Source organism: Arvicanthis niloticus, chromosome 21 (genome assembly GCF_011762505.2).
Source record: "Arvicanthis niloticus isolate mArvNil1 chromosome 21, mArvNil1.pat.X, whole genome shotgun sequence".
NCBI classification, from domain to species: Eukaryota; Metazoa; Chordata; class Mammalia; order Rodentia; family Muridae; genus Arvicanthis; species Arvicanthis niloticus.
Window position 1 is genome coordinate 42,096,831 of NC_047678.1, and position 26,354 is coordinate 42,123,184.

The following is a 26,354-nucleotide window of genomic DNA, read 5'->3' on the forward strand; positions in this document are numbered from 1 at the left end:
TCTGGCCGCCAACCCCTTGAGCCAGAACACCGGCTTCGCCCGCTGCGGCCACTGCTTGCCCCAGCCAATCAGAAGCCAGCAGCCGGAGCGCCCCGGCCCTGACTCCCTTTACGTGCGAGGGGGCGGTGGGCGTGGTCGCCCGCAGCGCGGCGCCCATTGGTTGGGGCGCCGGGGCTTCCCGGTCCGTGGCGGCGCGCTTAGTTCGTGGCCGACGTGAGGCCTGGGCGGCAGCGCTGGCGCCGTGCCGCCTGGCAGCCGCTGGCTCCTGCCTCCGGTTGCCTCGAGGTTCTCGGGACCTGTTCGCCGAGCTCCCCTAACGCCGCGCACGCGCAGGCAAGCCCGGCTTAGGTGAGCCGAGCGGCCCGCCGGAGCGGGAGCATGCGGTGTCGGGGCTCCTCTGGGTCTCTCCCTGGTGGTGACCTCGCCCGGGCCTGGGGAGGAGTCTGAGGGTCAGCCAGCTTCCGGGGCGGGGCTTCGCTTGGACTCCAGAGATGGCGAACACCCGACAGCCAGGCTATGGGACGTTCTCTGTCCAAGTTAAATCTCTCAGCATAGCAGAACATGGCGGCCTGTTGAGAGACTAGGCTACTGGTAGGTACTCAACGTTGAATGAACTTCACCAAGAGGAACAATCGTCTCCTCATCCCGAATAGAGCACCAACCACGGACAAAAGAAAAGATTCCATCTTGTCTAGCCTGCTCACCCCTTGCCTGGCCTGAGGCAGCTCTGCAGAGGGCGGCTTCTCCTCCCTACCCGCCCCCCTTTAACCGATTCTATCAACTGGCAAGAAGAAACTTGGTGAATCTTCTAACTTTCTAACTTCCCCATACCTCAAATTTTCTTTTTAAACTAATTTTATTACAGTCACTTGTTTGAGCATTTGCTGAGGTCAGAGGACAACCTTAGCCTCCTACTGTCTGGATCCTGAGGCCAGAACTCTTGACTGTGGAATTTGGCGACCCTTACCCAGTGAACCATCTTCTTGGGCCTTCAATATATTTCTTGAATTTCCTGAAGGTTGGTGTTATCTTATGAGCCACCCTCCAATAACTACAAATAGATGTCATGACTGAATATTAAAATTTTGTATTACCATTTTATTTACTGTGAGGAGGGGCACATGGCAAATACGTGGAGGTCAGAGGACAACTTGAAGGCACCTGTTGTCTCCTTTGCCCACAGGTCCGAGGGATCCAACTCAGGTTAAAATTGAGTTAAGTCATAGGTAGGAAACATTTCATGCTATACATGATAAAAACTCCATACCTTGTGGCTGGAGAGTTGTCCCAGTGGTTAAGGGTACTTGTAACTCTTCTTGCAGAGGATCCAGGTTCAGTTCCTGACACCCATCGGGTGGCTTCCAACCATCCATAACTCAGTAGAACCAATACTCTCTTTAGACTGTTTCAGGCTACAGGCATGTATATATGATACACATGCATGTATTCATGCCAGCAAGGTACACATAAAATAATTTTTTAAAATAAAACTTTCATGATGGTGCACGCTTTTAATCCTAGCGATTAAAAGAGATAGAGGCAAGCAGCTCTCAGAGTTCAAGTCCATCCTGGTCTAGAGAGCATGTTCCGGGAGAGCCAGGGCTACACAGAGAAACCCTGTCTCAAAAAACAAAAATAAAATAAAGCCTTCCATGGTTTCCTTGGATACGTGGCAGTGCTGTGTCCTTGTTGGCATGTTCTTTGTATGGGTGTGCTGAACACAGCTTTGCTGAGTAGCAGTCGGTGGTAGACGAGAGAAAGCTCTGTAGGAGATCGGCAGTGCCCTGCTCTGAGTTTCTGCCCTTGATGTGGAACGGGAGCTTTGAGGCTGAGCCTTGCCCAGAGTGACTCTGTTTTATTCATCAACACTTTGTTTCATTTCTAAGAGCTCTTGCTAAGGCAGGGCACTTACCTGGGTAAGTAGATAGCCACCAGATGTTGGACACACAGCTTATCACAAAGAACATCGAGCTGTGCCACACAAGCCACAAGGCATGGACGTATTTACACAAATGAAAAAGCACCGTTTTCTGAAGTCATCAAATTAAATCAGAACACTGGGCCATAACAAAGTTGTATCAGAGAAACCAGGCCCATAAGCTTAGCAAACACACTAGACCAAAGAATGATGAGTCATGAAAAGAGGCAGTGCTGGGCGTGGTGACACCTATAACCCCAGAACTTGGGAGTCTGAAGGAGAAGTGCAGGTTTGAAGTCAACAGGCTCAAAAGCAAGAGGATCTTGCTCTGGCATCTGGCCTGTCATTCTGTGTGTTTGCCACTGTATGGACTCCTGGTTCTGTTTCAGGGGCTTCAGCTGAGCACATCACCCTGCCTGACTTGCCCACTAGAACTATATAGTTGTCTAGAATCACTGTAAACCTAGACAGCCCCGTATCCTGAATAGCTCTTCGATGACTCCTTGATGCCTAGCCGTCTGTAGTGATACCACATGCTTGTCAGCTCTCTGCCTTAGCCTGTAATAGGGCCTCTCTGCAACTCATAATGATCATACCCTTTCCTTGGTAGTTCTAGTGTCTGTATAATTTCGTGAGCGTTAGTAATATTAGTAACTAAGATTGGAATGGAGGTCTGGAGAGATAGCTCTGTGGTTAAGAGCTCTGGCTGCTCTTCCAGAGGACCAGGGTTCAAATCCCAGAACCTGCATGGCAGCTCAGGACTGCCTGTAACTCCACTTCCAGGGGATCCCACACCCTCACACAGACATACATGCAGGCAAACACCAATGCACATTAAATCAAAATAAAACGGATTGTAATGGAATAAAAGAAAACGATTGTTTGGTGGTCATGTTATCAAATGAAATCAAGACTACTTGGTGCCTTGAAGCTTATGAAATGGACATAGCTTATGGATTTTTTTGTTATTTGATAAACTCTTGACATTGTGGAAAAATATAAATGTGATTATGGTTTAGCTTGCTCACAATATTAGAATTATCCTCATTGACCAATAATGAAGATAAACCTAAAGTCATTATGTCTTTTGATCCTGTAAATATAAAGGTCAACACTAACAATAATCAAAGCATATTCATTTTTGACAGGGACTTGCACACTTCAGAACAATTTAGCTAACTTGCCAGTTCCCAGAAAATGATATATAGTCTCCTTTGGATCTGAGTGGAAGTCCCAAGTTAACAACATACTAACAATGACCCTGGGCTTCTCAAATTTAAAAAATTACTATTTTTTAAAAAATAGAATCTCATTGTATAGCCTAGGCTGGCCTCAAACTTGTAATATTCCTGCCCCAGCCTCGTTCTTGTTGGGGTTCAGGTGGGTGCCACCACACCTGACATGTCACTTGTTTGTGTGTGTGTGTGTGTGTGTGTGTGTGTGTGTGTGTGTGTGTGTGTGTGTGTGTGGCGTACCAATAAGGAAACAACCTATTCAGTATTATCCTCATACCTGCCATGAAAAGTGTAGCTTTTGTGTGACAAGGCAGACCTCATCCTCCTTGGAGCCTGTGTAGAAAGTACATGTACCTATTAAACCAATTACTTAAAGAAATGGGGCTGGTATATTACCTAGGAAGTCAGGGCCAGTGAAAGGCTCAGCTCTCTGTCAAGCCAAGTGACCAGAGTTGGATTCTAAGGACCCACATGGTGGGCCAACTCCTGGAAGTTGCTCTGTGTCTTCCACACATATGTTGAGGCATGTAATATCTCCCTCTGTATTAGGGTTTTACTGCTGTGAACAGACGCCATGACCAAGGCAACTCCTATAAAGGACAACATTTAATTAGGGCTGGCTTACAGGTTCAGAGGTTCAATCCAGTATCATCAAGATGGGAACATGGCAGCATCCAGACAGGCATGGTGCAGGAGGAGCTGAGAGTTCTACATCTTCATCTGAAGGCTGCTAGCAGAATACTGACTTCCAGGCAGCTAGGAGGAGGGTCTTAAAGCCCACGCCCACAGTGACACACCTACTCCAACAAGGCCACCTTCTAGTAGTGCCACTCCCTGGACCGAGCATATACAAACTATTACACCTCTCCACACAAAATAAGTGAGAGAGAGAGTGTGTGTGTGTGTGTGTGTGTGTGTGTGTGTGTGTGTGTGTGTGTGTGTTTTAAAATCTGGGACATCTAGAGATGGCTCAGCAATTAAGAATACTTGGAGCTTTTGCGGAGGACCTGGCTTCAGTTCCCAGTGCACATGTGGTCCACAACAATCTGTGACTGCAGCTCCCAGAATCCTGACACCATCTTTGGGCACTATATACATGGTGTATAGACATTCATGCAGGCAAAACACCCATAATATAAAAATTAGTAATTAAAAATTTCAAATCTGGGAAATAGCACAGTTCAAGATTGTAAATAGACATCCTCCCCATCCCCCATAATTAGGAAAACTGCTACAGCAGCAGCTGAGTTTTAAGACAGAAAAATAATTTCAGTTTTGTGCATATTCAACTCATTCTCTTAAGCATTTAGGAAGAATTTTTATTTTGGGGTGACATGGGTAATTTAAGGAAAGTCAGTGTGCAGGGTCCTTGCAAGTATAGCTGTGGAAGACGCACATTTGGTCCTCAAATTCTTTCTCCTTGAGCTACTGTTGGATTCTGCTTGGCAAGACTTTTTTCAGATCTACTTTGAAGTGATTTGAATTTCAAAGGTGAGAAAAAGGCTCAAATCTTAGTGCTGGGGATGGAGCACAAGGCCTCAGCCTTGGCAGGTCTTCCCCGTGTGTGTGTGTGTGTGTGTGTGTGTGTGTGTGTGTGTGTGTGTGTGTGTGTTTGTGTTTGTATGATATTGGGGATTGAATCCAGAGCCTTGCACAGGGCAGACAAGCAGTCTGAGCTATACCTACAGCCCTCTTCTTAAAAACAACTAGAACTTACTTGGTTCTCCCTTCTCCCTGTCCTGCCCCCTCCCCCGTTTGAGACAGGATGTCATGAAATTGCCCAGGCAGGCTGTGAATTTGTAGGCCTCCTGAGTAACTTGTATTGTGGGCTTAACCAGATCTGGTTACTGTTGGTCTTTTGAGAGAAGATTTCACTGTGTTCTGACCTAGCCTTATAACACTAGCCTAGGTTGACCTTGAACTCAGTTCTAGGGTTAAAGGTATATGCCTCCACTCTGAGCTAAGGCTTATCTTTTGCCAAATGTTTAACAGCTTTTTCAGTTTGGGTTGAAGGACAAAGCATGAGAAGAAGCTACTGTGGTACCTTGAACCCATAATCCCAGCACCCAAGAGGCTGAAGCAAGAGAGTCATAAGTTGGAGGCTAGCCTGGACTACATTAGTCCAAACTGTCCTAAAAACAAGGAATAGAGACTTGGCTCAACAGTGAAGTGTTTTCCCAGTTCATGTTGAGCTCTGGATTCAATCTCCAGCATTGAGAAAAAGAAAAAGAATTAGCAGTATGCACAGATATTTCCTCACTTCTAAGTCTCCTTTAAAAAACATTTTTGGGGAAGATGGGTTGGTGGTTAGGAGCATGAGATGGTCTGAATGAAAATGGCCTGACAGGCGCATAGGGAGTGGCACTATTATACGTGGCCTTGCTGGAGTAGGTGTAACCCTGTTAGAGGAAGTGTGTCACTGTGGGTGGGCTTTGAGGTTCCAAATGTGCAAGCCAGGTCCAGTGTCTCTCTCTGCCTGCCGACCAATCCAGATATAGAACTCTCAACGGCTTCTTCTCTGGTATCACGTCTGCCTTTGTGTCATCATGCTTCCTACCAGGATCATAATGGACTAAACCTCTGAATGTTCGCCAACCCCAGTGGAATTATTTCCTTTATAAGAGTTGCTGTGGTGATAGTGTCTCTTCACAGCAATAGAACACCGACCAAGACAGAGCACATACTGCTTTATCAGAGAATTGGAATTTGAATCTCAGCACTCATATCAAATGGTTCACAAATACCCATAATCCTATCTCTAGTGGATCTAATGGCCCCTTCTGACACACACACACACACACACACACACACACACACACACACACACACACACAGCAGATAACACAATAATCAAAGATGTTTGGTTACAGAATTGATGTAGCTTTTAGACAAGTTTGTTGGTGTTTGATTAAAGCACTGAGTAAAGAATCAAACTGGGAGATCGTGACGTGGCTCAGAGCATGGAGCACTTGCCACCAAGTCCATGGCCTGAGTCCAATCTCCAGGACTCCCCAAAGATGTTTTCTGACCTTTACATTTGTACTAAGGCCTTCGTACCCACACACACGTAAAGAAAAGGAAGGAAGAAGGAAGAAAAGAAAGAGAAAATAACTTTGAAATAAACTTTTGCTCTTAATTAAAAAGATGTAGTTGGTAAGCCAACTTCATATCCTCCCTCTTGTGAAAGGAGGCCCAGATATGTCACTGCCCTGTCATTTCCCCCGAGGGTTGTACAGCACAGTGAGTGACAGCCCAGGCTGCAGCTAGCATTCTCAGAAGGCTTCATCTCACAGAACTAGAGAGATGCTTCTGTTGCCGAGAGCTGCTCTTCCAAAGGACCTGGGTTTGATTCCCAAGGTCCATATGGTGACTCAGAGATGTCTATAACTCCACTTCCAGGATATATGAAGCCCTCTTTCTGCCTCTTTGGGTACTAGCTACATATGAAGTTCACAAACAAAGCACCCACACACACAAAGACTGTATTTTGCTATGGCAGCCACTTAAAACAATTGTGAACTGGATACAGGTTTCCCCATGTATTCAATACTTTAGAGGAATATACAGTCAGAGACACAAAATATAAATGTTAAGAAAAGTTTCAGAGAACACATTCTACATTTTCCTAAAGATTTAGATTGTGTTAGTTATTTTTAAATGCTTTAAAATTGTCGGATCCATTTATTTTCTTTTTATGGGAATGCCAGTTTTGAGAACTTAAGTGTCAGGTTTAGATGACACACAGGGGGACTCTTAAGTAATTAATTGAGCCCTCTCTGGAACCAGCTCAAGGTTGCATGTTCAGATCTATGCAGCACAAAGCTTTGGTAGAAAGGACTGGCAATTTCCATGCTTCTTCTGGTTCCAGCTTTAGTTGTAAATAGGTGGTTGTTACACACGTATGTCATGTGAACAGTGCTGGAAATGTTTGTGTTAAGCAGAATAAAACTTTGTATTTCATGTTGTTTTAGCACCAGGACTATTGGGACAAAAGAGAAACAGTGAAAGTAAAACACAAACAAAGCAAAAGGCTGCCCCAAGTGCAGTAGTAGCCTTGTTTTGGGTTTATCATCTGTCTGTCTGTCTATATCTATCTGTCTGTCTGTCTGTCTGTCTATCTATCTATCTATCTATCTATCTATCTATCTATCTATCTACTTATCTACCTACCTATCTATTTGTGACTGTTCTGTTTCACAAGTAGCCTGGTACTTCTATGTATCACGAGCTGTCCTTGAATTTCAGACAGTCCTTCAGCCTCAACCATCCAAGTTCTGAGATTACAGCCATGCACCACTGAGCCCACCTTTGGTCTGTTTAAATAGGGCTGTTAGAGTGCCTATGTCACATGACTGCAGTTCTTCTGTGTTGTCCATTCTAGAGACACAGAACCAGACACTTGCTGCTCTGGTCCAGTATGATTTTGTTCCTTTTGGCACCATTTAAACTTGGCCGTTCCAAGCTGACTGGAGCAGAATGTGAAATTTGTTCCACAGTGAGGTAGTGATGTTTGCACAGTATCATGAATAACCTCAGTCTTGTTCTGGGCCCCTCAGTCATCCCCCCAAACTGGGAAAAATGCCTCCTGCACTAAAGCCCGCTGTGAGGATCAGGGACCACTTCTGTTTGTGCCAGACTGTGTGAGGTCCTGTTATACACTGGTGTAATAAATGACTCTCCTGCTAGGCTGTGGGATGCAATGTTGTGATTCAGGAGGTTTCATGCTTCCTCCTGCAGTATTAGAGATGGAATCTGGGACTTCACCCATGCCAAGCAGGCACACTGCCACTGAACACCCCGGACCTAGGAGATTCAGTAGGGTTGTTCTGCTGTCTCTGACTCGATACCATGTTACAACAGTGACAGATACCTAGTATAATTCAGATGTAATAGATAAGAGATCCAGAAGGTATATCATCCCACTCTCCTCACTATAGATAATTAAAATTTTAGAAACATATTTATGTATTTGTGGGGGGGGGGAACAACCTGTCTGTACCCTCCACTATCACCATGTGCGGTCTGGGGTGGGACTTGGGACACTGGGCATGGCTACAAACACCTTTACCTCTGACCCATCTTACAGGCTGCTATAAATCATTTCAACTCACCTATATGTTTGTAAAAAGAAAGGTGTCACAGAGGTACCTGCCCGCCTTACTCTTGTCCCTTCAGGATTCTCCCACTGCTCATATTCCAAGCAGCTACTTATACGTGGTTCTAGGGAAAGTGGCTTCTGAGTTCAGTTGTCCCTTTGCTCTTAAAGTTTCATTGTCCTGTTCTTGGCACCCTTCTTTATAAAGTTTGGGTTTTTTTTTTTTGTTGTTGTTGTTTTGTTTTAAGTGTGTGCCAGCCCTTTTGAGAAAACTGCACCTGGCCATTCCTAGTGACTGGGAATGCAGACATGCAGCTGGTTCAGGGGAGGCGTACTTAACTCTACACTTGACTCAGTCTCTTCACGGAACTAATTTAATCAGAGTAGATTGAAGAAATGGGTCTATAGATACCGCAATGAAAGCCTGTAAGTATTACCAAACTTGTAAAGCCTTTGATTAACATTCAAAAAATGTATAAAAGCAAAAAGGAAAAGGGGGCATGGGATAGGGGTTTTCTAGAGAGGGGAAATGGGGAAAGGGGATGGCATCTGAAATGTAAATTAAAAAAAAAGAAACAATGCATACACACACACACACACACACACACACACACACACACACACACACACACACACAAAGAAAGCCTGCAAGTGCTTTGGGTAGAGTGTTAGGTAGATGTTCCATACAGGGAACAGTGTCAAAGGTCACCTACTCTACAGCCATACTATCCTGAATGGACTCTCAGCAGAGACTCTGGAAGACCAGATCTTAGAAGGAGCCTCGATGACTGGAATGCAGAGAGCCAGAGGGTAATTCTTATAGAGCAAACTGGGCAGAGAACAGAGGGAACCCTGAGATCATAGTTTTGTCTTAGAGCCTCTGAGAGAAAAACACTGTGATAAAAGCAGAGTCAGAAGAATGGGGAGCAGACTTCGGCCACAGCTGGGAGGCCTTTGCCTTAGATGCATTATTGAAGAATGTGGACAGGGTTGGGTGAGGTGGTACACGCCTGCAATCCTAGTTCTGTGGAGTTGGACTTTAAAGTCACCGTAAACCACACAGCAAGGCTTGAGGCCAGTCTGGGATATGGAGTCCCTTTCTGAAAAATACAGGGGGCTGGGACGGTAGTTCAGTACGTAGATTTGCTAACATACCCAAAGTCCCGGGTTAGTCTCCAGCATGGCATAAACTGGGTGTGGTGGTGCACAATCCTAGAACTCAAGAGGTAGAAAAACAGCAGGATCAGAAGTTCAGCGTCATCCTTAATTACACAGGAAGTTTAAGGAACACCAGCTTGGTCTACTTGAGACCCTGGCTCACCTCCTAAAATGGATAGTCTTTTCTCTGGGTGTCCAAGCAGGATGTTGACAAGAACAGAGAACATTTGCAGTTCTTGGCAGAGGCATAAAATGGACTGGAAAAGAAATGTCAGCCTGGATCTGCCAGTCTCGTGTGAGACGCTGTGCAAGAGTACAAGGCCCACAGACTTGAGTTTGCTTTGTTGTTTCTGAGCTGTATGATTGGAAGAAACATGCGTACCTCTGCTCCCTCATCTGTGATAGGTGCTCCTGACCCGTGTCAGATGATCCAAAATCTTAATGTGGTCGGGCATTACAAGTGCTGTACAAAGCAATCACTGGTGTGACGTTTCTGCCTGCCCCCGTTTCGGTGAGTGTGTGTGTTCCTTTAGGTTCTACCTTACAAATATAATACACAATTTCATTTCCATGAGCTTTGCATTTTAAATTTTCTTTTGGTTACTGATGATGTGCATAAAACCCGGAAATGCAGGATGCTCACAAGCAGTTTGGTACACAGGCCGAGAAGTGAAGGAAAGGCAGACTTCATCTCTAGTTTACATAATCTCTTATTTTTATACCTCTGCTTTCAGTCAACCATGCAAAAAATGTTTCCATTAGTATCCAAAAGGGCAGCAGGATTTATGTGTTTATGTAACCATGAACAAAAATATTATACTTTAAATATTTTAGTCTTGAATTGATTTATTCACTGATGCATTTAACAAGTAAGTGCCAGTGAGAAAAAAACGTGGGGTTTGGAGTTCACTTGGGGAAGCCTTGGTGTTGGTCCAACATGGCCGACCTTCCAGCATGGCGGAGGTTCCAGTATGGCCGACGTGCCAGCATGGCCGACTTTCTAGCATGACCCAGGCTCCAGCATGGCCGCGGTTCCAGCATGGCCACAGTTCCAGCATGGCCGAGGCTCCAGCATGGACATGGCTGTAGCATGGCTGCGGTTGCAGCATGGCTCCGGTTTATGGATTCAAAAGATGTGTGTTTGAAGACCGCTAGAACTCCCGTTAGGAGTACGACTTCAAGGAAGTTCCTTACCTACTTGGAACCTGAAAATTCTCATTACCATAATGATCCATCAGTGTCTAGAGAGATGACTCAGCAGGTGAAGTGCTTGCTGTGTCAGCATGAGGACTTAATCTCAGATCCCCAGTCCCCACTGTAGGAAGGCTGGGCAGGCACGTACCATCCGCACAGTAGCACGTATCTGCACGTCAACATTATGCTGGAGAGGATGCAGACTGGCAGATCCAGCCAGGCCAGCTCAGACTTGGAGTTCCAGGTTTAGTGAGAGGCTCAGTCTCAGATCATAAAGTGGGGCACAACTGAGAAGACAACCTGACATTAGCCTCTGGCCTTCACGCTTGCTTGCATGGGTCAGTACACCTTCACACACACACACACACACACACACACACACACACACACACACACACACACAGAGAGAGAGAGAGAGAGAGAGAGAGAGAGAGAGAGAGAGAGAGAGAGAGAGAGAGAGAGAGAGATATGCACAAACAGTTTTTTTCAAGGAGTACCTCATAAGATTAAATTATGTGACCTAAGTGACTTCACTTTAAGACACCAAGAGCAGACCTTGGATGTGTATTGATTACTTTTGCGTCACTGTGACAAAATGCTCAACAGAGTCATGTGGAGGGAGGACTGAGGAAGGAGGAAGGAGGAGGGAAGAGGGCTGACTTTGGTTCACAGTTACAGAGGGTTTGCCTATCTGAGCACATGGCTCCACACCACAGAGAACCAGGAAAGAGAGAGAAGGTGAATTCCCACACTGCTGGTTTTCTCCTCTCTCTTTTATTCTTTCCAGACCCCCCAGCTTCTGAGGTGGTAGCGCTCATTCACGTCAGTTAATCTTCCCTGGAAACATCCTCACAGATATACCTAGAGGGTGCCTCCCTAAGCTCTGAGGCCATTCTAAATCCAGTCAAGTTGACCATGAAGATTAACCAGCAGAGGACGGAATTGCAATTGTTAAAGATTATTTTTAATTAGGTGCATGTGTGTATCTCTCGGTCTCTCTCAGTCCTTCTTTGTGTCTCTGTCTGTCTCTGTCTCTGTCTGTCTCTGTCTCTCTGTCTCTGTCTCTCTCTCTCTCTCTCTCTCTCTCTCTCTCTCTGTGTGTGTGTGTGTGTGTGTGTGTGTGTGTGTATGGACACTTGAGTGCAGGTGCCCAAGGAAGCCAGTGGTATCAGATCCCCTGGAGCTGGAGTTGTAGTTAGTTGTGAGCCACATGGAGTGGGTGCTGGGGACTAAATTCCAGTTCTCTGGAAGAGCAGCAAGTGCTTCTGAGGTGCTGCTTTCCAGTTTCTCTTATTATTATTCTGAGATACAATCAATCTCTTTACTGCAGGCGGGCCCCAAACTCTTGGCAATCTGTTTAAGTCTCCCAGGTGCTGGGATAACCACTTCATACCTGTCTGAATCATCTTTTGATGATATTCTGTTTTTCTCTCAAACTTCGGAGGGGGAGAAAGGTGTTGACATCATCCTTACCCTCCTCCACTGGCTCACTTCACCCAGCCAGCTTTCTGTGCCCGTCAAATGGCTGAACCTGTAAGGGTGAAAAACCTCACTCAGTGGATGTCCCCCAGACTCTCGGGCATACTCTGAACTCTCCCATCACATGGGCATCATGAAACACTTTTTGTCATCTTCTCCCCAGTTCCTTCTGACCTGACCATTTTTTCTTAATTGCTGTAAGTTGTGATCCTCCTGCCTCAGCCCCCTGACTTCACCACAGATTGCACAGTCTGTTGGTTCTCTGGAGTTAGTAGTCACAGCGTAGGCATGAGACTGTAGTGCGGTCTATTTTTAAGCTGAAGGTTTTTTGCTTCTTTTACTGGCTTTGGAAACATCTAGGTTTTGGTTAGCAGCACCTGCACATCCACTTCATGTAACTGTTCTTTGGACTGGGCATGCAGTCTATAATATTGGCTTCTTGTGAGGTTGAGTCAGGGAGGAAGCAAGTTCAAGGCCTCCCTGACACTTAACTTTTGAAACGGGGTCTTAGCGTGCCATTGAGACCACGAAAACCTATCAACCCAAGTTAGATCTCCCAGCCACTGTACAAGTGGGAGAAGTAGTAACAACCGCACAGAGTTGCCTCCTGACCTCTACTTGTGTGCCTTGGCATGTGTGCCCACTCCTGTCACATATGCACAAATATGTACACACTAGTGACGAAGTCTTTTAAAACTGAAATGCATCTGGGAGGGTGGGCTGGGTTGTAGCTCAGTTGTAGAGCACGTGGCCCACAGAGCTCATTCAACAGCCACTACTGTGAAAGTGAGTGCACTCTGACACCACACACTCACTTCAGTGCCATAAAAGTGTATGCAATCTTACACGCTCATGACATATTTTCTTTATTTTCCCAGCGGCAGCAAGTCAAAAGAGTTTTCTTTTTAAATATTTAGCTGTAGATGGGTTATATGTTGACATTTTAGTTGATAAAGCTTGCAAGTTAATAAACGTAGCTGGAAAGATTGGCTTATTTTTATAATTGCATTTGCACGGGAGTGAGAATACACTGCACTAAGAGCCCCCATCTCTGGAAGCAGAGGACTTAGTGAAGTCTTCAGGAAGACAGCACTTCCTGAAGAAAGGAACAGAACAGGTTTGCTCCCCGGTTTCCTGGCTGGAACCTGCACCAGGACTGATACCAGATGAGGGTAGTATAAGCCCTAAGACAACTGTTACTGTCTCTGTGTTTCTGTCACTCGGGTCTGTTGGTATCCTGCACACAGAAGCTCCATCAAACCCTGAAAACCAAGCTGAGTGACTCCAGGCTGACTGCAGGGGTGAGCGGCTGCATGAGGTGACACTGGTCACCCTGTCAGCTCCTGTAGTTACAGTAGAATTTTTCCTTTCAGGCGAGGCTGACCTTGACCTACCAGGCCTTCTGCCTTGACCTCTGAAGTGCTGGAATTATAGGTGTGTGCCACCACACCCAACCTGCATTGGGTTTGAACCCCCATGATCACCCACTGCCACCTCAGTCTACCTAGAATGCCAACGGCTCCCATCTCACTCAACAAGGCTTCCAGGGCTGGTTATGATCTGCTGACCTGGATGAGGTGCCTCTTTTAGGAGGTAGCTACTGTCGATGGCTGTGCAAATAGGCTTTTATTGACTGATCTCCATGCTCTCCTAGCTGTCCTGCCCTCACTCATTAGAGGCACCATCTGTTTGCCTTGACAGCTTAATGAATTGAGGGCTGGCAAATGGAGCTGACATTTAAATTAGATCCAAATTGCAGTAATGGTCCTCCTTTCCCAGAGATAAATGGGCAATTGCTTTTACAGCTCTAAGAGAAAAGTGGATTATGCAAACAGATACTTCACCCAAATTGGTGGCCCTCAGTGACTCTCCCTGTGCTGATGCCTTTGCTGGGAGAGGAACCTGCGCCCGGGAAGAAGATTAGAAAAGAGGGAAGATCTGACCAGAGCAGATCACATTCTGGGTCCTTCTACCCTGCTTCATGGTGAGCAGGAGAGAGTTCTGAGGATTTCAGGTCTCAAAACAACAGCAAATTAAGATGAGCTAGTGACCTTGGCCTGCTGCCTTGTCAGGTCTAAGGCAGGGAAACTGGACTGATGTTTTCTCCAGAAGCTGGGATGTTGCTTAGAGACAGTCCACCAGTGCTAAGATGTCTACTACCATTCCTGGAGAGTGTGCTCTATGTGCCTTGGGATCCATAGGCTGAGATCTTGTATGTAGACACATCCCTTTCCTTAGCAGACGATGTCACCTCAGGTCACCTCCAGCCTTCTGTTTACATCCCAGCTGACAGATGCAAGAGACTATTGAGTTGGTCTAAACACCACAGAGACTGGAACAGAGGCCAGATACCTCTAGGTGCTATGGAACCTACGGTTCAGTTAAGAGAAGATATCTGTTCTGGAAGCTCTCAAGGCAGGAGCTGACCAATGGGAGTTGGGGCTTGTTTCCTTTGTCCCTCCTCCGTAGGCCTGGGAAGGGAACCCACAGAGCTGTGAGGTTGGAAGCAGCTGCAGGAGTCTCGGTTCCTACCCATGAGTCATTGCTGCTCATTGCCTTGTGCTCGGGCACTCTGCTGCACAAAGAGAGGGCCCAGAACTCACCATCGGGACGTGATGTGTGCCAGCCTTGGGCAGTGAGGGAAAGGTGAATTGCCCAGCAGCCACCGAACACCCACATCGTCCCCATAAAAGAAAATGTTTGCTGCAAAGAAAACATATCAAGTTAAAAGGGACAGGAAATCACTCCAGCCATAAACGCTAATCTTCCTGAGGCACATCAGAGGAGGCGGGGGTTACACTTTGCTTTCAGATAAGGACTGTCCAGCCCAGTGGGCTCTAAGGACCTCTTCTGGACGAGGCAAATGGAACTGTCTCCTCCTCCTCCTCCTCCTCCTCCTCCTCCTCCTCCTCCTCCTCCTCCTCCTCCTCCTCCTCCTCCTCCTCTTCTTCTTCTTCTTCTTCTTCTTCTTCTTCTTCTTCCCCTTCCTCCTCCTCCCCTTTCTTCTCCTCCTCCTTCTCCTCTTCCTTCCCTCCCCCCCCTCATTGTTTTCCTTTTCTTTTTGAGCCAAAGTATTGCCCTGTAGCCCATATTGGCCTCAAACTCAAGATTTTCCTGCCTCAGCCTCCTGAATGCTGGGATTACAGGTATGTGACACCCACTCCTGGCAAAAGGCATTATTTCTGAGACTTCCTGTTCTCATAGATAGCAAGTTGGTTATGCAGATGCTCTGAGTGTTGGAGGCAGGAAGTAGAGAGGTAGGCACATCCCACAAGCCAACTTAACACTTGACCTCTAATTCAGGACAAAGACTGTGTGCCTGGGCTACCCGAGGGAGTCCCCTGAGGTCTCTTATTAGGTGTACAGGATGTTGAAAACATCACCTGTTCTCGGTAACACTGCAGATGGATTTTATTATGAAGCACAAGTCCTGCATGCTTAGTGTCACAACCCAATAAAGAGGATAATATGATTAATGGCACACAGAGCCTATAATGTGGTTGATGTGAGTGGACTTTACTATTAGCATCATGGTTACACTTATTGGCAGCCAGCTGAGGAGAGAATGTTCCAGGGAGAGTATGATGTCGCTTGAGATCAGGAGTCAGCATTAGAGATAGCTCAGAGTAGGTCTCCAGGGACAGGACGGGCTTGAGTGGGTTAAAAGAATGGGTAGGCTTTGGGTGGACAGAAGGAGAGGCAGAAGGGTCAGTGAGAGGCCACAGAGGCCTGGAAGAGTCAGGCACACATTCACCCATGTGTACTATCAAGGCAGTGGCAGAGCTGGACTTTGGAAGAAGTCAAAGCTCAAGAAAATTGGCCAAATTCACATGGGTGTGTCAGCTTTCAAAACAGATGATTAGCTCACTGGGTGCAAATAGGTTATCCATGTAACTTTCTGTACAATAGCCCCTGTTAAACTGGTGACTAAGGCAATTACCCAGGAGTTCTCAGAAATTCTCTTCCCAAGGAAGTCAGGGGAGAGGTTAGCCATTATTGTGGGTATTGTGGGATGGGCAGTGTGAGCCATAGTCACCTGTGCCCAACTTGGAGGCCAAGTGAGATCATGTGCCTTACTCTCTTCCCTTCCCCCCTCAGTCCCCACCACACCAGCTTGCTAGCTCCTGTTCCTTACCTCCTTCCTCCACCCCCACCCCCACCCCATTCCCATGGCACCAGCTAGCTCTCTTCTGTTCATTCCTTCTTTTCTCATTTGTTTGAGGTCATAGTTTGGAGTATATCCTTCCTGTCAGGGAAGGCTTGGCAGCAGGAAAGCAAGGCTGTGGTCCCGGTGTATCTGGGATTAGGAAGCCGAGAAAGAGCAACATTGTTGCTCAGTTTTGTTTTGTTTTGATTTGTTTTCAATTCAGAAAACTTTTGCGAAGAGATGCCCAGAGGTTTCATCTCCTAGGAGCCTGTCATGTGGTTAGTAAGTATTATTGTCACAAGGCTCTAGGGCTGAAGTGTCCTTAGTTTTACTTGAGGGGATCCTGAAACCCAGGGAGAGGAGCTGTTTTGCTTCGGTGTGAGGATTGTGGTCAGGAGAAAGACCTCTTGACCTCCAGCCTTCTGCATGCCCCAAGGCTTTGTTCTTTTTATTTCTTTATTTTACAGATTGAGAGGAAGAAGGGATACAGAGCAGAACATGGGGGAACTGGAGGTGTTGGCAGAGTGCCCTGGGAACTCCCAGAGAGGCAGGAGAAACAATGGCTGTGCTCTGGTCTCAGACTAGAGTTCTGTCCCGAGGTTGCAGGTCAGTGGCAGAAAGCTTGCTTAGCACACACCAGGCCCAGAGCTCACGCCCCAGTGCCTAAAAGTTAACATAAGACTGGTGCTTTGAACTCACAGACACTAAGATTGTTAAAGGACACTGACATTTTACTAAACAAATATCAGAACTTGCTTTTAAATTTGAATTTTCAGCATCTGCTTTCAAATACCCTTTGTAGCATTGACTAATTTACTTCAGGGTCCATTTTTCTCTCTCCTGTGGATATAATGAGGCCTTTTCTGCTAAATGTCTCAAGGGGTCTAATGTCTGAGTATATGGCAGTTACAGAGAGGGGCTCTTGTTACATGTCTGTATTAAAGGACATATGACCCTTTCTTTAGTAAATTATGGAAGGTCAGAGCTCTAGCACGTGACTGATGAGCAGTGCCTGTCTGCCTTCTGCACTGAAGCCCTTAAAAGTAGCAAATCTCACTTTAATATGGTCTCTGGCTGGACATCAGTGACACACACCTTTAATCCCAGCACCTGGGAGACAGAGGCAGAGGCAGGCTGATCTCTGTGGGTTTGACGCCAGCCTGGCGAACAGAGCAAGTTCCAGGACAGCTAGAGGTACACAGATAAACCCTGTCTCAGAAACAAACAAAACCAACCAAGCAAACAAACAAAACTCTCTGCATTCCCCCAAATTTAGTATGCACAGCCTGGGACAGCAGCACCCCAAGAGGAGCCCCACCTATAATTGCTATAATGTCTGCCTATGTGTCCTCTCCTTTGTTATTGGTGATGCTGTGTCCATGATCTGGATCACCTTTCCTCTAAGAAGGCTTTGCTGCTTCAGGAGAGTATCAGATACTGATCCTTCAGTGCATTGCTTGGGGTGTCTGGACTTTCTTACACTCCCCTTTGCAGGCTCATCAAAATCACTGTACTCTGTTTCTCTTGGGCTAGGTGGACCTTCCAATGATGCTCCGACCTGGGTGAGTAAGGGAACTCCAATCTCTCCAAAGTCCGTGAATTTCAAATGTTTGGTTTCTTATTCTGTTTAATTTGGGGTTAATGTACCAAAACTGACTCAAAACTTTGGTTTTCTGAAACAGTCTTGAGACTATGGACTGTAATTTCTGGAAATGTTTAAGCCATGAAAGAAAGAGTCATCCTGTAGTGCCTAAGGAGAGAAACCCATTAGTTTTGTATTTTTGCATGTATAAAGAAAGGACTTCGCATGTTTGATGTATAGAGAAAGGACTTAGCATGTTTGATGTATAGAGAAAGGACTTTGCATGTATTTGTCATGGGGGACATATTTGTCATTCTAATAGAATGACAGATTTTAACTATGATTTGAAATTTCTAAGCAGTTTAGATTTACATTTTTAAAAAACTGAAACTAGATTTTTTTCAAATAATATATTCTGATTGTGGTTTTTCCCTTCCCTCAACTCCTCCCAGATCCTCCTCCTGATCCACCCAAATCCACACCCTTCTTTCTCTCTCCTTAGAATACAAACATCTATAATGATGATGATGATAAAGAAGCCATCAATAATAATAATAATAATAATAATAATAATAATAATAATAATAACAAGCCATATTGGGAAAGCACAGGAAAAACAGAGACATGCACCGTCACACATGGAAGTCCCATAAAAACACAAAATCAGAAACTGTATATACACACACACACACACACACACACACACACACACACACAGGACCTGAAAGAAGGTTTAAAAAATATTCTGACAAAGCATTATGAGACCACAAAGAACCCTCAAATGCAACTGAGTTCATTTTGCAATTTCCATTTACCATTGGGCACAAGGCTGCTTTTTAAGAGTGGTTTGTGTTTCTACAGTGAGACCCTGTTGGAGAAAACTAACTTTTCATTTGTGAGTGGTTATCAGTTGGAGGTAGAATCTGGGGTAGGCATGGGGGCTTTCGTCTACTTCCCTGTTCACATACCTGGCCCAGAACCCTGCAGGCCTTGTGCATGCTACCATAGTCTCTGAGTTCATATGTCTGTCAGTCCTGCTGGGTTTAGAGAACCTTGCTTCCTTGGTGTCCTTTATCCCCTCTGGCTCGTGGAATTGTTTGAATCCTTCTTTTTCAGGGTTCCCTGAGCCCTGAGGGGAGGGATTTGATAGAGACAGTCCATTTAGGGCTGCATGTTCCAAGTCCTCTTTTTCTGTTATGTTCTACTTCTCTGTGTTTGTTCCCATCTGCTGCAAGAGGAAGTCTCTGATGATGGCTGAGCAAGGCACTGATCTATGAGTATATTTTATTGCTAAATTCCTTGAGCAGAATAGTAGTGTTTGGTTTTCTCAGGTACTTGGCCACCTGAGCACTGTCAGGGACATGTTCTATGGTGGTTTGAATATACTTAGCCAGGGATTATTGGCACTGTTAGGAGGTGTGGCCTTGTTGGAGTGGGTGTAACCTTGTTGGAGGAAGTGTATCACTTTGGGGGAGGGAGGGAGCTTTGAGACCCTCCCCCAAGCCTCCTAGAAACCAGTCTTCTCCTGACTGCCTTGTCTCAAAAACAAAACAAAACAAAACAAAACAAAAAGATGTAGAACTCTTGTCTCCTTTTCCTGCACCATGTCTGCCTGGATGCCGCCATGCATCCTGCCATGTTGGCAATGGACTGAACTTCTGAACCTGTAAGAGGGCCCCAATTTTATGTTGTCTTTTATGAGAGTTGCCTTGGTCATGGTGTCTCTTCTCAGCAATGAAACCCTAAGACAAGTTCCATCCCATGGAGCGGGCCTTACATCCAATCAGTGGCTGGTTACTCTGGAGCGGACCTTATATCCAATCAGATAGTGGCTGGTTACTCCCACAAGCTCTGGACCACTCTTGTTTCAGTGCAGCTTGCAGACAGGTCACTGTTGTAGACCACAGGATTTATCGTTGGGTTGATTTGCTGTTCTTTTCTGGTACCCTACACAGTACATTCTAGTAACATGAACACTAGTCAGTAAAGGCTCTAGGTAGCTACCAGCTTGATTTCTCTATGCTCAGTAAGATGGTAGGTGCTGTCTTCATCAACAGGGCCCTGCCATCAGCTTGTGGAGAGCTATGAACAGCCTTGGCAGTAAACTGGATTGTTTGTGGCTTCCCTTAGGGCCCCGCTGGCCAACCACTCAATTAGACGTAACCCATTCTCAGAGTTGGAAGCTTCATTTGGTGATGAGAGAGATGTCCAGTCGGGGCTTTGTATCCCCTGTTGTTTGATGATTCCGTTTAGATCTGTAAGAATGTAATTTCAGATCTCAGCTTGATTGTAAGAATTCTAGGTCTCAGCTTGAACTTAAAATTAAAAGATCCTTAAGTCTGAGTTTTGGATTTATTAGCTGCCCCGAGGCACATCCTAGGAGAAGCACATTCCAAAGACTCAAACAAACATTCCAGGAAGAAGGGCCCAAGATAAGAGTTTATGACAGAGATGAGCCCTCAACACAGTACACCTGGGTAAACAGAAGCCACTTAAGCTGACCCTCCTGGTTGTAAAGATAAGGTGCAAATTTGAGTTACTTAGAAACCCGGCCTGGGAATGCTGTTGGAGTTTAGCCTCTGTGGTCATTGTTTAAGAGGTAATTGTATAACTGCCTTTGTGAATTCTGCGAGAATGGTATATAAACTGCCCTTAACTTTAGTTCGGGGTTCTTCTTGCCTGCATGCAAGAGAACCCCCGTGCACTGGTTATCATTATCAATAAACCTCATGTTATTGCAGCGAGTCCCGTATGTGGGTGTTTCTGTGGGACCGTATCCCCCTGGTTTTGGATCTTTAGGTCCAACAGATCACCTTCATATATGTTTATGTTTTAGGGAGCTGGTACTGTATTCAGGTTTCTATATGGCCCTTAGTTAGCTGTCCTTCCATATGCCCTCTTCCACCCCTAATTTGAGCTTCCATTCTAATCCTCCAACCCCTGTTCAGTCATAACTATTCTATTTCCCCTTCCTAGGGGGATCACCCCTCCTGCCAGCCCCTTGTGCTATACCTAACTCTGGTTATACAGATTGTAGCTTGCTTATTGAATGCTTAACAGCTGACATCCACATAAAGGTGAGTATATCCCACGTTTGTCTTTTGGAGTCTGGGTTATCTCACACAGGGTGTCTGCTTTCTTTCCAGCTCTATCCATTTACCCACAAACTTTATGATTTCATTTTTTTAAACAGCTGAATAATATTCCATTGAATAAATGTACCTCATTTTCTTTATCCATTCACCCATTGACAGATATTTAGTCTGTTTCCGATTTCTGGCCATTATGAATAGAGCAGCAGTGAACATGGTTGAGGAGGAAGTCTCTGCAGTGTGATGTAATGTCCTCTGGGTATATGCCCTAGAGCGGTAGAGCTGGATCTTGAGGTAGGTTTATTCCCAGCTTTCTGGGGAACTGTCATACTTGTTCTCTAGTGGCTGTACAAGTTTGTACCCCCATCAGGAATAGATAAACTTACCTAACCTCACATCCTCACTAGAATGAGCTGTCATTTGATTGATCTGGACTATTCTAAGTGGTTTAAGATTGTCTTAGTCAGAGTTTCTATTTCTGCACAAAACATCATGACCAAGAAGCAAGTTGGGGAGGAAAGGGTTTTTTCAGCTTACACTTCCACATTGCTGTTCACCACCAGAGAAGTCAGGACTGGAACTCAAGCAGGTCAGAAATCAGGAGCTGATGCAGTAACATGGAGGGATGTTACTGGCTTGCTTCCCCTGCCTTGCTCAGCTTTCTTTCTTACCCAGGACTACCAGCCCAGGGATGGCTCCACCCACAGTGGGCCCTCCTCCCTTGATCACTAATTGAAAAAATGCCTTGCAGTTGGATCTCATGGAGGATTTCATGGAGGCATTTCTTCAACTGAAGCTCCTTTCTCTGTGATAACTCCAGCTTGTATCAAGTTGATACACAAAACCAGCCAGTACAAAGATGAAATCTCAAAGTCCTTTTGATTTGCATTTCCCTGATGACTGGGGATGCTGAACATTTCTTTAAGTGCTTCTCAGCCATTTGTGTTTCTTCTTTTGAGACCTGTGTCTGATCTTTCAATTGGCTTATTTGTTTTCTTGAAGCCCATTTTTAAAGTTCTTAATATATTTTAGATTTTAGCTCTCTAAATGATGTGTAGTTGGTATTTTTTCCCCATTCTGTAGCCTGTCACTTTGTATGAATGATGGTGTCCTTTGCTATCTAGAAGCTTTTCTGGTCATGTGTTCCCATTTATTAATTAATCCCAGGTCTTAGTGCCGGTGCTATTGCTGTTCTGTTCAGAGAGTCGTTTCCTATGCCAACAAGCTTTAGCCTATTCCACACCCATTCTCTTTGATCAGGTTCAGGGTATCTGACATTATGTTGAGATCTTTAATCCATTTAGCGTCGAGTTTTGTGTAGAGTGATAAGTTTGGATCTGTTTGCATCCAGTTTGACCAGCACCATTTGTTGAAGATATTGTCTTTTTTTTCCCAGTGTGTATTTCTGGCTTTTTTTTTTTTTTCATAAAAAATCAGATGTCCATGGGTGTGTGTGAATGTATGTCTGGGTCTTTAATTCAATTTCATTGATCAACATGTCTGTTTTTACCCCAGTGCCATGCTGTTCTTATTACTGTAGCTCTGTAGAACAGTTTGAGAATGGGAACAGTGATGCTGCCTCCAATGGTTCTTTTATTACTCAGGATTGTTTTAGCCATCATGGTGTGTGTGTGTGTGTGTGTTTTCATATAAAGCTGAGAGTTGTCATTTCAAGTGTGTGTGAAGAATCGTGTTGGATTTTGTTGGAAGTTACATTGGACGTATATGTTGGTGTGGCAAAATGGGTGTTTTTACTTTATTAATCTTATTGATGTGTGTGCATGGGAGAGCGTTCCATCTTCTGATAGCTTCTTCAATTTCTTTCATCAATGTCTTAAAGATTTTTATCACACAAGGTTTTTTTTTTTTGTTTTTTTTTGTTTTGTTTTGGTATTGTGAAAGGTATTGTTTCCTTGATTTCTTTCTCAACCGATTTGTCATTTGTATACAGGAAATCTACTTATTCACCCCCACTCTCCCCACCCCCACCTGCACCCCCACCCCCACTCCCACTTACACACTTGGGTTTTGAGACAGGGTCTCTCTGTGTAGCCCTCACTGTCCTAGAACTTGCTCTGTAAACCAGGCTGGCCTCAAACTCACAGAGATCCACCTGCTTCTGCCTCCCAGGTTCTGGGATTAAAGGTATGTGCCACCGCCACCTAGCAAAGTCTACTGATTTTTGCATATTAATTTTGTGCCTTGCCACTTTGCAGAAAGAGTTTATTAGGAATTTCCTGGTGGAATTTTTAGGGTCACTTATGGATACAACCATTTTCAAATAAAGATACTTTTAACTTCTTCCCCTCCTGTTTGCATCCCCTTGATCTCCTTCAGTTGTCTTGTTGCTCTAGCTGAGACTTCAAGTACTATACTGAATAGGTATGGAGAGAGGGGGCAACCTTGTCTTGTCCCTGATTTTAGTGGGCATGCTTTGAGTTTCTTTCCATTTAGGTGGATATTGGCTGTGGGCTTGCTACAAATCACCTCAGTTTGTTGAGGTATGTCCCTTTTATCCCAGTCTCTCCAGGACTTTTTATGTTGGAGTGTAAAGGGTCATTGAGAGTGAAGACTATCTGCCTGCCTGATTCCCTGGCCAGCACAGTCAGCAGGTTTCCAGGGAGAGAGCAGGGTGCCTTAGGCCTTGGTGTTCAGACCTAGATAGTTATTCTCAGCACAAAAACCCTGGAGACTTTTGTTATGTGCTCGGCCTATTGGGGTTGTCAGAGAAGCTTTTTCTTCTTCTTTTCTTTTTCTTTTTTTTTGGTTAAAGCATTAAGAAGACAATCTGCTTCTCAGAAACAACTATCCTATAATGTAATAATGTAGCAGCACTGTGACCATCCCTGCCACTTAACTGTCTCCTAACCTGCGAACAGCTTAGTAGGCCTTGGTGTGAGAGGCTGCCTAGACACCCACACCTTCCTTCTCTGCACAGCCTCTATGAGAGGGCGCTGTTCCAGCAGGTTCTCTCTTCCTCTCCCTGCCCATCCAAGCCCAGTACTCTCTTGAGAAAGTCTGGGTAAAGAGGTGTGTGAAAAAAAAAATTCTTGCTGTGCACCTGGCTTTGTGTTTAACCAGTTCTTCAGTGCTGAAAAAGCAGGGGCACATCCTGCAAGAGATGACTGGCATTTTATTATGTAGGACTCCTCTGCAGGATAGGCATTCTTACTTTCTGGGGAGCCGAAGGGGACCCCTACTGGCAGGAAGAGACTACTGCAATCAGGAGAATATCCCAGGAATGCTTTCCCTCTGGAAAAGACTTATATGGGACTGTTTTCCCAACATGTGTGTGTATAAGTCACTAACTACACAGCACTTACAAACGTGAACGTTCCTGTGAGATACATCTAGATGATAGCCCTCAGCACAGCTAAATAAAATGTTGTCATCTGCAGACTTTAAGTGGCTTTGAAGCCCTTCCAAGACTTAAGATGGACACTAGACCTGTGGAAGCAGTCACCAGCCCTGGGACGCAAGCCACGCCAGCCTGGCTGCCAACCCTCATTTCAGCAGTTTCATTCCACCTGAACAGTTATTTGTGTGTTCTCTGTGTGTGCACATGTATGCATGTACACGCCTGCTTATCTGTTTCTATACTACATGCATACAGGTGTCCAAGGAAACCAGAAGAGTGTATCAGAACTCACAGGGCTGGAGTTACAGAGGGTTGTGAGCTCCTCCATGTAGCTGCTGGGAATTAGACCCAGACCCAGGCCCTCTGCAAGAGCAATGAACTCTCAACTGCTGAGCCCGCCCCTGAGAGGTTCTTATTGATCTGCTTTCCCTCTTCCTTCCTTCCTTTTAATATTTATTTATTTATTTATTTATTTATTTAATGTATATGAGTAGACTGTAGCTATCTTCAGTCACACCAGAAGAGGGCATCGGATCAGATCCCATTACAGATGGTTGCTGGGAATTGAACTCAGGACCTTTGGAAGAGTAGTCAGTGCTCTTAACCACTGAGCCATCTCTCCAGCCACCCCCTCCCCCCCACCCCCGATCTGCTTTCTTATTAATACTTAGTCATTTTAGTTCAGGGTTCCTCTGGGCACCTAAATCCCTACAACAGTGCTCTAGCAGATCCGGACTCTGTGAAGATGGCCCTTCCTGTAACTATCCTGGCAAGAGCAGGACAACTGCGTCCCTCCCTCTGGCTGTCAGACTACTGAACAGTGGCCCACAGAATAAAAGTTTCCCGGAAATCCTATGCTAGGGGCAGGGAATGCTTCACATGCTGGTGCTGGCTTGAGGAGGAAGCTGTCTCCAGAGAGATTATTTTGAAAGGTTCTGACAATCTTTAGATCGCCTTACAGAAGAAGCGCATCCAGACATGCTGGGCAGGGGCCTTTACCAGGACACAGAGTCATGAATATCTCTTGCCCAAGCCTCTGGTTGAGAAGCTACCTCAGTCAGTAAGGAGCCCAAGTTTGGATCCTCAGCACCCATACACAAAGCTGAACCTGGTCATGATTGCCCATAACCACTGTCTCAGAGATGTCTTAGGGTATTCTGCACCCAGGATAGGACCCAGGATGTCAAGACACCAGCTTCTGTGTCATTTGCCTGTAGCCACTCCCCCAAGTCCTCTGGGAGCTCCTAAGGTCTGCTAGGCTCAGGTATGGTCCTAAGGTCACAAGGACCATGCAATAATCAAGACAGGGGCTTTATGGTTGGCATAGTCCTGCTGGGAAGTGGAGACAGGAGGATCCCTGGGGCTTGCTGGCCAGCTAGTCTATCAGAATCAACCCAGGTTCAGTGAGAGAACCAGAGTAAGGTAGAGAACAATTGAGAAAGGTAACTGATACCTACCTCTGGCTTCCACATATACACAGACACAGACACACACAGATACAACACAGACACAGACATACACACACACAGACACACATACACACACAGGAACACATACACAGATACAGCACAGACACAGACAGACACATACACAGGAACACATATAGACACAGACACACAGACAGAACACAGACATAGACACACACACACACACACACACACACACACACACACATTCTAAGCCTCATGTCATGACCTTGAATACAGACACAGGGTTCTTGCACCTCTCTGTTCTTCTCAATACAGCCAAAGACTGAACAAACCTCCTTTCTCTGCTTCTCACTATTACTTGACTCTGATCTATCGCCATTACTGGGGCTGGGAGGCCGAGCTACCTTATGGGGATGGCCAGAGCTAGGGTTTGATCCTAAAACTCTGGTAGCGTCTTTGTAACTCACAGGGCTCTAGAGGAGTTTTGAAGATTCAAAAATGACAAACTACAAACACGACAAATGGATAGGACAAGACAAACCTTAATGTACTTCAGAGAGCACCGAAGCCCTGGAGCAGCTGCAGCCCACAGAGAGAGGTAGTGCACTGTGAGGCACCTGGGGTGCACTAGGTAAGACCACTCAGAAGGTTCCTGGCACTGTGTGC

The 26,354-nt window shown here is 45.5% G+C and overlaps 1 protein-coding gene across 10 annotated transcripts in view; it reads left to right on the forward strand.

The window, feature by feature from the left end:
* The first annotated feature begins 178 nt into the window (after window positions 1-178).
* The window catches only part of Ackr2 (atypical chemokine receptor 2), a 57,585-nt gene continuing 31,409 nt past the window's right edge, over window positions 179-26,354 (forward strand). For 5 of the 10 annotated variants that reach the window (XM_076917619.1, XM_076917623.1, XM_076917621.1 and 2 more), the window contains exons 1-3: window positions 179-1,018; window positions 16,694-16,832; window positions 17,760-17,788. Coding sequence is in view for 4 of the 10 variants with exons in the window: in XM_076917615.1 (XP_076773730.1) it covers window positions 17,772-17,788 (17 nt within the window). In the remaining 6 variants the exon portion in view is untranslated. Of the gene's footprint in view, window positions 1,019-16,327; window positions 16,509-16,693; window positions 16,833-17,759; window positions 17,789-21,062; window positions 21,195-26,354 lie in introns of those variants that run through there. The other 5 variants (XM_076917620.1, XM_076917616.1, XM_076917617.1 and 2 more) reach the window with 5 other exon arrangements.